The sequence below is a fragment of the Mchenga conophoros genome, linkage group LG5 (genome assembly GCF_057382185.1).
Source record: "Mchenga conophoros isolate Kocher_MC1m ecotype Shallow Benthic linkage group LG5, M_conophoros_male_GT1.1, whole genome shotgun sequence".
NCBI lineage: Eukaryota > Metazoa > Chordata > Actinopteri > Cichliformes > Cichlidae > Mchenga > Mchenga conophoros.
In genome coordinates this window covers 32,644,535-32,658,556 of record NC_140530.1, presented here as the reverse complement: position 1 = coordinate 32,658,556, position 14,022 = coordinate 32,644,535, and the positions used below count along the sequence as shown (strand labels likewise).

Genomic DNA, 14,022 nt, shown 5'->3' with positions numbered 1-14,022 from the left:
CCATATATAAGCCTGCCACCCCCGCAGGAATGATGGCACTGGATACAGTTCGAAGGACTTAAACGAGTTGGGAATTAGCTGCCACCTCCAACATGCCGTCCAAGCCTGCCCCAATCAAGAAGGCGGCTAAGAAAGAACCAGCCAAGAAAGAGGAGGCAAAGGCTCCAGAGCCGGCTCCTGAACCCGCCCCGGAGCCGGCTCCTGAACCCGCCCCGGAGCCCGCTCCCGTGGAGGCCCCCCCGGCTGAAGCTGCGCCTGCCCCAACCGAGGGAGAGGCCCCTGCTGCCGAGGGAGAGGCTGCGCCACCTGGTAATTACCCGTGCACAGCAGTGTCTCAAACGGCCCACCTTTAATCATTTTTCTCGATGGCTGAACTTTTGATAAGTCGGTAACTCTTTAATTGATCCAATGGTAACTTTTTAGACACATGCACTTCTGAGGGGTCAGTGTGAACTGTTCAAATGTTTACTTTTGCCCTTCTGCAGAAACATAATGACGCTAACTTGCATGTTGCATGTTTTACAAGCAGATAATCCTAAAAGTCACAGTGCATTATGAAACGTTTGTTGTAGGAATGTATGTTGACAGTGCATGTTTATCGACTAAAATGCGTTTTTCTATAATCTACAACACTTAAATTCGTCTTGTTGAACACTGATTTTGAAATCTAGCGCCAACATCAATGCTCCCACTGACTTGACTCACAGTCACACAGAGGAGTATGTGTTCATTTTTATTTGAATCGTTTAACTCCATGCTGGAAATGCACACTCAGTGTTGTCTTCTACCATAAAAATGAGTGCACTAACCCTTAATATCAGCTGCCACTCCTGCTTTTGAGGAATTGCCAGCTGCCTCCACTGATGATGGTAAATTAAAGGACTTCACTTGTTCATTAGTGCTTTAGCAACTACTCTAAGTGACTTCTTGATAAAACTTTCTGCAGTGCTTAGTCTCAAAACATGTTCCACCTTCCTCAATGCATTAATTGATAATATATAACACTTAATAATAACTACTTTGAGTGCAGCGATACAGGAGGCTGCACCAGCAGCAGTCTCTGCTGGTGTTAATCCAACCTGCAAAAATAGAAAACGTGTTCCTCTTCACTCCTCTCTCTCCTTAACAACTGAGATGATTTTGTCATTTGAGACTAACTGGATGGAAATTCTCCATGTGATAGCATTGTTAATCCTTTGAATTCCCAGCAAAGGGGACAGAGAGCTGTGAGATGCATAACTGGATTATATTTGATGCTGTTGCTCTGCTCATTATATGCTGCCAACAATAATACAAATGCCTGTTTAACATCAGCTGAAGCTGCTGAGGCACCTGTACCAGAAGAGCCTAAACCACCTACGCCCCCACCACCCAAAGGTAACCTTTTCATGAAAGCGAAAACTTTATTTAAAAACCTATTTCATTGTTTTTTGTCATTTGCTTTGTGCTTATTACAACATTAAAATAGGAAAATGTATTCCAACATACTATAAGCTTTGTCTTTAAAATTCATTCATGTAATAATTGTATTTTATGTGGCATCTGCAGAGCCCACAAGCGCTCCTGTGGATCTCTTTGTTGAGGATAAGAACGATACTTCGGTCACTATCATTTGGAGCCAGCCAGAGAACATTGGGGCTTCAGGTCTAGATGGGTACACCATTGAAGTCTGCAAGGATGGAAGTAAGCCCAGCTCTTCTCTGAACCACGTGCATCATATAGCAGCATGTCCACGAAAGGGGTCAGATAGTGGTATTAATATACCCTGACAGAAATGTCAGCTGACCTTTGAATTACTTTTTCAGCTGCAGATTTTAGGGTTTCACAACGTGCATCTTTAATTGCATCATAGTTTTTCATTTTTATTTTTTCAAAATATAGTCAGGAAATTCTTATTCTTTTCTGTTTTAAAGTGTGTCAGGCACATCAGCAGCAGCTGTTCCTGAAGTGTCAGCCGCAGAGTTATATCACGAGCTACCTAACTTCTCCCTACAAGGAAAGAGGCATTTCAGGAGCCGCTGCAGTCTTGCTGGATGTTCTGCATTTAGACTTACAGCACTAAGCTAATGTCAGCAGCAATACAGTGCAGGCTTGATTTAGCAGACCCGCACAGCAATTTAATGAATATGAACGCTGCAAAAAAGGAGTGCTCACTGTCCTGCATTCTTAGTGCCTGATAATTTGTATAAATTCACTCAAAATCAAACTCACTCTTTCTACATTTTGCATATTGGGCAGACTCTTCCTTTGAAAAACAACAGCTTTTTAAACTCATTCATCATTGTGTGTAATTTTTCTCATCCAGCTGAGGATTGGAAAGCAGTTAATGAAGAACTGCAGAAGTCTTCCCGCTTTGTTATCAAGAACCAAACCACTGGTGACCGCCTGAAGATCCGAGTGGTTGCTGTGAACGAAGGTGGCCGCAGTCCTCCCGTTAGCCTCCCTGAGCCTGTGTTGGTGAAGGAGGTCGCTGGTAAGAAGTGTTTCCAATAGAGAACATAATCTGAACATTTTCTATAAGGGAATTTTACCTCTTGGAAAACCAATTATTTACAAGATAAACTAAAGGGTACTAAATCCTGAATTAACAATACTATTTAATATATTGTCCATACTATTTATGTATTTAATACCATAAACTAATTGTTTTACAATTAATCAACCATAAAAGCTGTAAAAAATCATTCCAAAATCAGGCCATTCTCTACTCTTATTTCCCAATTTTTACATCAGTGCTGTTTAATAAATCCACTAGATAAACAGACGTTCTACATCATATATATGAAATTAAACTTTCTCCCAGGTGCTAAGTGATTAAATTTAGTGTTTTAAGAGGACAGTGCATACCATCTGAAACAGATATAGCCTAAAGTTTATCACGAGAAAGGGGAGTTGCAAAGTGCAGGAGTCAAAGCTAAGAAGCTCAGCAATGTTTTTCCTCTCAGCTGTCCATGTCCTGTTGGCACATGCCTGCAATGTTGCATTTTAAAACTGTGGTGTTCTCTCTCGTTTCCACTTTAAGTTGAAACCCCGACCGAGCTGGCAACAGTGTGATAATTACACACTTGATAAGTGGACGGTTTTACTGTTGCTGCACACCTTACAGTGTTAATCATAGACAGTATATGTATCTGAGCTGAATTGCTGTGAAAGATGATTGGACCCTGAGGGCTTTATAAGGAGGAGCTGCATGACTCTGGGTCCCCTCACAAATCATCGTTATGTGTAATGGAGAGTCAAACAGGGAGGGAAGGCAACTTGATCCCAGCTGAACTGGCAGTCTTTCAGTAGTCACATTAACCATCGTGTTCACCATAGCGGGTGGCCTCCATATAGAATCAAAATTACCACAAAGCTTTAGAAAATAACTGGGATGTCTGTGCTGTTAACACAGACTTTTCTATGGAGGGTTTGGCATTGCTTCGTGATCCCTGCCAGGATTCACGCTGAGGGGAATGTCAGGCTCCCTTCTCTAAGATCGATGGTGTCAAGTGATCTGACTGCAAGCATTTAGGGAAGGGTTAAGAGCAGAGAGGGGGTGGATGGGAAATTCCAGCGTGTCCTGACTGAGAGTAGAGAGGGGGTGGATGGTATCCTTCTAACCTCTCAGATGACACCTAAATCTCATGACACCGCTGGAGATTCACTGTTTATCTTGAAACATGCCATGGACTTTACAGCACAAATCTTTATTAAGGTTAATCCTCTCCACATGAAGTGATAAGACACCTAACATGCAGTGTATACTTTCTAATACCTTAGCTTACCCTCTTTTTGATTTTTTTTTTTTACACAGTTAACAGTTTACATCCCATTTAATGTTTACTCATCATTTGCTTTTAGGAGTGTCCAGATGAGTGTCTGCTTATCTCATCTGCGATTTTAATGCATTCTGATGTGAGTGGGGGTAACCGAATCTCCAAATCATGCGTCATGAGAAGCGATATACTGACTAAAGTACGCCTGCTTTATTTAGAGACCTGACAAATGTTGCTGGGCTGCACTCAGCAGGTGTTGCTTCTCTGCAAATCACTTTTACAAACAAGCTACAGCAGGACACTTCCAAGTGTTTAACCATCTGAAACATTTCTGTTTTTCATTCACTGATTGTCAGCTTTCAGTTACATCGCACAAAAGAGACTACACAGCAAGGAACTAAACAACAAGTGTAGATCAATTTTTGTGAATACGATAATAAATAAAGCAACAATTAAGACATTCATATCAACTTTATGTTAATTTGATTTATATTGATTTTGGCATGAAAACATACAAATGTAATGTTTATAAAATTACATGTTCATAGGTCTCAGTTTCTTTCATATGCAACTTCATGTGTATGCCATATTAATAAAGATGCATATATATGAATTTACATGCCTGTACACTCAAATACTATCTTGCTTAAGTACTCTCCTATGTTGTAATGCACTAAATAGATCGAAAGACTCTATATAACTCCTAATCGCTCCCTCACTTACTTACTCAAGATCCTGTTGAGACTTTTCAAAACAAACTGAATCACGTGAAAGAGCAGATTGTTTACGGATGAGAAGTGAAAAAGAGCCGCCAGGTGCTAAAAAATAAACCGTAGACTCAAACGTTAGAACAGGCTTTTCCCCGCAGCACGCCGTGTAATAAATACTCACAAAGAAAACGGCGGCCTTTACAACTTATGTCTAAAAATGTATAGTTTCATGCATCTGTTAAAACACTCGACTCCAGCTACACGACGCGCAGCTGGAAACACTTCCCGCAAGTCGAGCTGCCCGAGATTCACAGAATTTACAGAAAATGTTACATTTTTGTGATTTATATCGTTATCGGGACGATAGAATTCTTATATCGGGATATGAGATTTTGGTCATATCGCACAGCCCTACAGTCAACTATACAAACTCATCAAGAATAAATAAAAAAATATCACAGCTAGTGTAAATAACAATAAACCATTTTAAAAATGACTCTCTTGCTTGACAGAGACTGCAATATATTTTTCACACAACATAATGCAGGCAGCACGAGGATGTGGTGGTTAGAACTGTTATCTCTCAGCAAGAAGGTTCTGGGTTTCAATCTAGTGGGTGGGACCTTTGCGTGTCCTCTCTGAGTGTCCTGGCATCCTTCCATAGTCCAAAGCCAAGCATGTTAGTTTGAATAGTGATTCTAATATGTCTTTAGGTGTGACCTGTCCAGGGTGTATCCCTCCTTTCACCCTATAACAGCTGGGTTAGGCTCCAGCTCAACTGTGGCACTGAATTGTATAAGCGGAAGAAAATGAATCAAACAGATGGATGAATGGACAATGCGATGTTAAATAATGGTTCCCATTGAGAGTAAAACAAATGATAAATAATGATATCAGGCTAGTGTATAGGGCGACAGTACCTTATGATTCACAAGTCACTATCCTATGACTGAGCCTTGTTCTTGGTTTCTCTGTTCAATAAGGACAGATCATTAGAAGGAATTGAACGTGATTTATTGATCTACAGAATTCAATTATGCTATTCGCGATTAGACTGATGACTTAACACAAGAGAATGAAATTCCAGCGGTGATGGCATTAGGCCACAATCCTAGATGTTGGTGGTGGTGAAGATAAGATGGAAACTTGGATGGAGTGACTTGCGTGAGGCGGAGATGGGGTGGAGGTGGGTTCCAAAAGAGAGAAGGAATGATTTACACTAAGCAAGTTGGAGGGGTCCTGCATACATATATCTTGCAAACAGCATACGAAAGAAAATAATTCAAATAACCATTAATTATTTTCCTCATTGATTTCCTCTCCAGATCGTCCCAAGGTCCGTCTACCTCGTTTTCTTAGGCAGAGATATGTCGCTAATGTTGGAGACAAGATCAATCTGACCATCCCCTTCACAGTAAGATTGGAAGATTTCTGTGCATCGCTCCATGGGTAATAAATAACACACTGGAATTCACTGTCTGTTTGCTTCTTCTCTCAGGGAAAACCCAAACCTGTGGTCACCTGGACAAAGAACGGGCAGCCCCTTGACACAAAGAGGGTGAACATTCGCAGTACCGAAAGAGACAGCATCCTGTTCATCCGTGCGTCTGAGAGAGAGGACTCTGGAGTGTACGAGATGTGTGTGAAGGTGGATGACTTTGAGGACAAGGCTCAAATTACCCTTCAAATTGTTGGTGAGTAAATTTCTGATACTGTGTGAGATGCCTTTAAAACTGTCCTATTTGATACTCAACCCATGCCTGTTTGTTCGCAGAGCTGCCAGGGCCTCCTGCCACTGTAAAGATTGTGGATACCTGGGGTTTCAATGTTGCTCTGGAGTGGACTGCACCCAAAGACAATGGAAACACAGAGATCACGGGTTACACAGTGCAGAAAGCGGACAAAAAAACTGGAGTAAGTATTCTGTACCAAAGGGCCGCTTGTTTTCAGGTCATAACAGCTAACTCATTCTGATGATTAATAGTCGCATTCCACTGATAAATTACATACCGCATGTCCTGAATCCCCAATACGTCTGCTAATAATCCATCATGTCTGTGTGTGTGTGTGTGTGTGTTTAAAGGACTGGTACACTGTGTTGGAGCATTACCACAGACTGAATGCCACCATCTCAGACCTCATCATGGGCAACACCTACAAGTTCAGAGTGTTTGGTGAAAACAAGTGTGGAATGAGTGAGAGTGCTGCTGTTACAAAAGAAGAGGCCAAGATCTTGAAGACAGGTACTTTTTTTAAAAAGAGCTATAAGGCATTAGAAGGAAGATATCAGAAATGTTTTAATTTATTCATTCATTCAGCAGTGGATCCTGCCTTAAATTTGAAATTGTTGGCATCTGCCATCAGTAAGTCTTTTTTAAATTTAAACTAAATTTAAATGAGAGCAGGGACAGTTTTTTGTAATCATCATCATCATCATTGTTTATTTATATAGCACTTTAAAAACACACAAGGCTGACCAAAGTGCTGAACAATAGAAACATAATACATACCATACGAATAATAAATACGATAAAATAATAAACATAGCGAAAACAATAAAATACAAGTCAGTCAACCACTGAGTCAAAAGCCAGTGAATAAAAATGCGTTTTCAATCTGGATTTAAAAACCAGCACTGATGTCGATTGCCTAATGTGAAGAGGAAGATTATTCCAAAGCTTAGGAGCCACGATAGAGAACGCTCGGTCTCCTCTCAGTTTCAGCTGTGATTTGGGGACTGAGAGCAACAGCTGCTCAGCTGACCGGAGCGAACGAGTGGGGACATAGGGCTTCAGCAAATCAGACAGATACGCAGGTGCCAGACCATTTAAAGATTTAAAAACCAATAAAAGAACTTTAAAATGAATCCTAAATTCAATTGGAAGCCAGTGCAGGGAGGCCAGGGCCGGAGTAATGTGCTCAAATTTCCTTTTACCAGATAAAAACCGTGCCGCAGCATTCTGTACTAGTTGCAGGCGTGTCAGAGTGCCCAGTCCAACACCTATTAAAAGGGAGTTGCAATAATCCAAGCGTGAGGTTATAAAAGCGTGGATAACAGTCTCCAAATCACACCTTGAAAGAAAAGGTTTAACCTTCGACAGACGCCTGAGTTGATAGAATGACGATTTCACCACCCCATTCACGTGGCCATCAAAGGTAAGTGCAGAGTCGATTTTTAACCCAAGATTGGTAATCGAGCTCTTCAGGTGAGGGGTCAGAGCAGCAAGGTCAACATCAGGGATATCAGAGGAACGATTTGGGCCAAACAGAATTGCTTCCGTTTTACGTTCATTAGAATAGAACTAAATGAATCAAAAATTCACTTCTGTAGCGTGAAGTGTGGTTGAAATCCCTGACAGCTAATCAGGGGACCAATAAACATTAAACTATTTGATTACTATTAAGAAAATGTATCACCCACTAGTACAGTATACTGTAATCCCTTTAATCTTAATCTTAAATGCAACAAGAACAGCTGGATTTCCATTTCCTTTATTGGGAGGAAATCAATTACAGGAACCGCAGACAATCCAGACAGTTTAAAATAAAAGATCTTGTGCAGACTGAATGCTCCACTTCTGAAATCTTTTTTTTTTTTTTTTTTGTGTCCCGTTTGGATCTTTAGCCATCAGAATTGTTGTCTTAAGGCCAAGAAAGATGCCAAGCGGATTTATTTTACCAAGTGGATCATCATGGCCTTGCCATATTGGTCCATTTGATTGACCTTTATTATAATTATGAATTTATTTTATTTTCAGTTGCTACAAACGGGACAGACATGACTGGGGGATAGGACAGGGAGAAAGAATGAAAGAAAGAGGGAGAGAAAGAAAACCAAAGGGGAGAAGAGACGGTGAGAAGGGGGGGGAGAAAGAAAGAAAACAAAAAAACCCCCAAAAACAAACAAAAACACCTGGATCACCTGTATGGAGAAAAAAAAACAGAAGAGAAAGCAAACAACAAAGAGCAACATAATAAAAAAAACAGCACCATCACAATAAACTTGCTAGCAGTAGATAACAGTAGATACTAAATAATAAACGATATTGTGCAGCACGCAAGATAGACAGCGCACAATGTGCTTTGAGGCAGCAGCCAAGAAAGCTGTAGTCCGCGTCTGTGAACACCCGTGTGCACACCTGTGTGCATACCTGTGTGGATCAGCATGCTTGTATTCCAAAGGTTTCTCCATGTAACGATCTGCTAGGGCGTGTGGGGAGCCATAGCCCCGTCCACCAGGGTATGAAGCAGGTATGGAGGAGATCCAGGCCCCAGATATCCAGAGGTCCCAGAGTACAAGGACCCGAGGAGGACCACCAAAGGGGGGGGAACCGTGCCACCCTCCTGGGAAGAGCTGAGTAGAGCCCCAAAGGAGAGGTCACCCCGCAGCTATGGAGCAGAGGCCAGAGGGGGTTGCAGTGGCACTTCTGAAATCTTTGACAATTTTTGCATTTCTATAAAGGACAGTTCTGGAGCCAGAAATGAACATTTTGATTTGTTTTACAATAAAAACTAAAAAACAAAATCGATTTAGCTTGCTAAAAATTTGTATGACTTAAAATGGCTTTTGACCCCGTTAGTCACATTTCTTTCCCCGGACAACCTGGTCAGGATTTGTTTTTTCTCACATGTGGCACAAAACAGGAGACAGCCCACATTAGATGTGTTTCCACTAATAGAAACACATCTGTTATGTGATCCCTGGATAAAGTGTGATGCACAACGCAATATACACAACAGCAAATTGTTTTTCTGACATTTCACTGGATAATTACCTCTATTTTTCTTATGAGCGGACAGTCAGACATCACACTGACTTTTCACTCAGAAACAGGTTAGAAACCATTTGATGTGCGATATGACTGCATCAGACAGTTTTGTTCTCCATCACCTATGTGAGGGGATGTATAGAAAAGGCCATGGCTGCAATTCATGTTTCAAATTTTTTTCATTCTACATATTTTGTGTTTTCCTCTATTTTCAGGCATTGACTACAAGCCTCCTGACTACAAGGAACGTGACTTCAGTGAGGCACCCAAGTTTACCACATCCCTGGCTGACCGGGCCACTACTGTTGGCTATAGCACCAAGCTGCTCTGCTCCGTCAGGGGATCCCCAAAAGTATAGTAACATCTCTCTCTATTTGCACTCTATTAGCACTTCAACAGCACCAATTGTAAGCTCTTGTTGGTCTCAAGACAACAGTAGTGTGCTTTTTAATTTCAGTTCAGTCTACAGTCATTAACTTGATGGACCAAGTTACTGCTTGTAAGATAGATCACAGAGATCAATTGAAGCTTTTTTTTTTATAAAACTTGCTTGATGAATCCACGTGAATTGTATTTACATTCTTGTAATTCTCTAATTCAGTTCATATATTCATAATATATGAACCGCTGTCTTAAGGTGCTTTATACTGTGAGGTGGAGAGTGAACATCAGTGATCAGTCTCCTCTGCTTGCTTAAATACTTTTTAATACGTTTTTCTTCTCCCACTAAATATCACATTTTAAAAGGACAAGCGAAATAAAAATGCTCTATGTCAACACCTCAATCCAAATATCTACTACAGACAGGTGTGAAAGCTATTTTATTGGCTACTTTCTGGTTGCAGTTTTGTTTGCAAATTATCGCCATATAAAAGTGTGGGGACGTACCCTTCTATTAAATTCTTCATACAGACTCTTACAGAAAGAAAGAAACATCACAATAATCGCAAGTAATGCTAAAAGGATAATAACTAGGTAAGAATCTTCGAAGTGCTGATCTCATGTAAAACCACACCCCAAATGTCCACCCGGGTTCATCATACTTCAGCACTGTAATTCACATGTATTATTAGGTCCCTGTTACTACTACCTGTTATTAACAAAATACAGAAGTTGAAGAATGTTTGCTTTGCTTAGATAATCGCTACATATGTAGAACCTCCGACACAGTTCTGGTCTTTAAAATATTAAAGTCTAAATGTGCATGCAGATTCGATTTTACCAGAGGTGCAAACTAGCTAGACTGTTCCATAGGCACCTTCTTCCTTAAACATACGAAAGCTGCACCCATTAGCTCATTAGCTCACTGTCTCAGTCCCTTACCTCTTCTTTCATGTCTGCAATCCACTAGGTCACCAACAGGATGTAGGATAAATGGTACTAAGCACAATACGATGCAAAGAGGCCACCAGATATTTATTATCTTTTAATGCCACTAAACTCCCAAGCTGTGTGTGTACGTTGTTTCTGCTTCAGTCCCAAAGCCACAAATATGTCAACAATACTTCTGTTCATAGTCTTTGCAAGGTGTTTTGCTCTTTACATCCAGTTATACTGTATGAATCGGTTTTTCTACAGCCCAAGGTTGTGTGGATGAAAAACCAGATGATTATTGGAGATGACCCCAAGTTCAGGCAGATCTGTGTCCAGGGTATCTGCTCCCTGGAGATCCGAAAGCCTGGCAACTTTGACGGAGGTGTGTACTCCTGCAGAGCCAAGAATGATCACGGAGAGGCAACTGTCAGCTGCAAGCTGGAGGTCAAACGTAAGTCAGGATCTTAAAGCTGTACTAAAATCCGAGGTCTTTTGGATATGTGTAAAAACTCTATTTCAGCTGTAGGACTTGCTTTGCCAGTACCCAGTATCCTGAATATCACGTGTCTTTGTTATACAGAGCCAGTGATTGCAGATGCCGACAAGAAATAAGCTGACATCGTGACGCTCACAGGTGAGAAATCTGATTTATTTATTTTTTATACTTTGACACTTTATTTGCTCTCAGAATATCAGTACACCAAGTATACAACTTTGTCACAACACTTTTAACAGAACGGTAATATTTCGGGGTTAGCTTTGATTGTAGTGCTGTTGTAGCTGGACATTTGTGTCAAAACAATTAAATAAGATCCATTGGATAGGTTGATCTATGTGTGTCTTCACCAGCTGCCTAAATGACTTGGTGTCCATACTTGGAGAGAACTAAACTTGGAAAACATGGCCACTGCCACTGAAATGCTCCAATCAGTAGCACCCATAAATTAAAACTGTAATGACTCCCCATGCACTCAGTTTGGAGACTTAATCACATTTCATCAACTCAGCAGAAGTAGCTGCAGTAGCTTCCTTCAGGAGCATTTTATTTGTAGGTCACTTCTTAACACTTAAACAGTACAACACATTAAAAAAATACAAGAAAATTATTTATGTGTGCTTTGTTTCAAATCACTGCTGTTTTTGCAGCTTAATTTATTCCTTAGCATATGTTTTTGCTATTTGTTCAACTGATCCAATCCCAAATTAGACTCAGAAGGAAAGGGGCCTTTGCAGTCTCAGGTGCCTGACAGTGTTTCTAAAATGGTCATCCACACTGATAAAAAAAAAACTTTTGTAGTTTAAATAATGTCTTTGTTTCCCTGCAGGAAGGTGTTGGATTCCTGGAAGAACATGTATATATGGCTGGTGACCACACTGCCTAATGGATGTAGACTGATCTATCGCCAAGCGCTAACAAATATTATGATGAACAATGAATTATGATGAAAAATAATTACAATTAAATATTAAATATCATCAGTATCGCTACAACTGCATTTTTAAGTCCATATCCTTGCCCACAATCAGCTTTTTCCCCAACAACAAAGTCTATTGTAACTAAATTATGAATTTGTCAGACACTGTTCTTTCCTATTTTATCATCTAACACCAAGAATTTTGCAGGATGGATCTTCTGTTCCTCGTAGGAGAACTACATGTAACATCAATGAGTTTATACCAATAAACTATTTAATTTCTGGTTTTATTTTTTCAATACATTGTTTTCTGTAAATTGTAACCACTGCCATGTAATGGCTTCTATTGTGTACAGCAGTTTAAATAAAAACTTAATATTGTGCTATGATAATCTGTAAAAGCTCTATGGAGGGAAAAAATAAAGCAGGGATCATACATGGAGTACACTTATGGTGTTATATATTTATATAGATTGCAATTGTTTACGTTGATAAAACAAGCTATGCTTGCTGAGGTTTTTAGAATATAGTAACACTTCATTTTTTAGGCCTGTTGGTACTGATTTACTTTATTTACTAATTAAGTGTGCTACTAATTTGAGCAAAAATAAAGAATTCAGTTGCTCCAAATACAAATAATGGATTCCATGTAATTGTACACAAAGTCTTTGAGCAGGTTAGGTAAGCCAAACACATTTAAAAATGCTGTTTTTAAAATTCAATACTACCTGAAAGATAAATACAGGTTTAAACTCAGTTTTGAAATTCATATTTTCTTTATAATTTTTTTCCATATCCACACATTTATCTAATACCTTTCCCTTTCAATGCCAATACTGCTACTGAGTATATGAGGCTTCTGGATGAAGTCCAGTAAGAAACTGGAGACAGCAGTGTTGTTCATGTGACTCTTACAGACCCAAAAGTACTACAGCATGCCAGAACGTCCGTAATAATAATACCAGTGTATAATACTGAACTTGTAACTATTTGGTCTTGAAGTCATTGGCATAGTGATACAGTACCAGGCAGGATGCCAGAGATATCCAGGTTACAGAGATGCATGGGTTCACACACAGGCTGACAAAATTAGCCCTAGTGCTCCATCTCCCATGGGTTATTTTAGGGATCAGTAGCTCAGCTGGCAAAATGTGCTTTTAAGTCACAGTAGCCAACTGATATAAAAAATTTTAAAAGGAATGGATAAATAAAACTATTCTGGTGGCAAAGTAATAAAAAAGGGAAAAGTGTTCAAAACCTACATCTTAATGAGTGACCCAGCTAAAAAAGAAAAGGCAGCTTTATTCAGATTATTTGAGTGTGGCGCCCTCTAGTGTTTCAATTAAGTAATGACATCTAGAGGAACTAGAAATAAAAGGATAGACTGTCAAATGAAAACTATATCCATAAGTCACAATAAAACCCGCAAACATGACTTTTAGAGGTCAACAAAGATCAACACAGTCAAGTGTAATTTATATGTCTTTAAATAGATAGGCTCCATTGTTTCCTGACATTTTAAGGTACTTGCTTAATTTGCATAGTGCAGCTTTAACCTGTGGGCTATGAGCCATAATGGGTCTCAAGCCTACTTCTAGCTGTTCCCTGGATGCTGACATGCCGCAATAGGGTCATGGAGCAAGAGACTTCCTGTCTAATTTAGATCCTGCACTGAAAAGGTTTCCAGCTCCCAATGAAAGGCGTCATTATATCACAGATGGACTTTGTAAAAACATGCATTAAATAATATATTATATCCACCAAAAAAATATTAATAGTAGAGTGAGGATTACGGGTTTTTCTTCTACTTTGAGATCAAAACATTGCTGTAAGGCAAAAAATATATACTGCAGATATCCAGAAATTCTGTTAAAAAATTGTTAATGTAGTTTTTGGATATATTCCAAATAGCAGAAAGAACTCCCTAGAAGAAAGAGGTCCGTGGACGGCAGCCATCTGTCTCAAACAGTTACTCTGAGTGAGTGGAGGGAGCATTGAGGGAAACCACAAGGAAAAGCACTGGATATGTTGGTGAGGCCAGCAACTGCAGACCAAA

General features: G+C 39.8%; 1 protein-coding gene across 1 annotated transcript; it reads left to right on the top strand.

Moving 5' to 3' along the window:
• The first annotated feature begins 27 nt into the window (after positions 1 to 27).
• mybphb (myosin binding protein Hb) lies at positions 28 to 12,408 on the top strand. Its single transcript, XM_085274971.1, has 12 exons — positions 28 to 309; positions 1,315 to 1,377; positions 1,549 to 1,683; positions 2,306 to 2,473; positions 5,794 to 5,882; positions 5,967 to 6,162; positions 6,243 to 6,382; positions 6,552 to 6,711; positions 9,453 to 9,589; positions 10,816 to 11,002; positions 11,132 to 11,185; positions 11,877 to 12,408. The coding sequence occupies exons 1-11, from the start codon at positions 93 to 95 to the stop codon at positions 11,161 to 11,163; spliced, it is 1,524 nt and encodes a 507-aa protein (XP_085131097.1). The 5' UTR covers positions 28 to 92; the 3' UTR covers positions 11,164 to 11,185; positions 11,877 to 12,408.
• Positions 12,409 to 14,022: the final 1,614 nt, after the last annotated feature.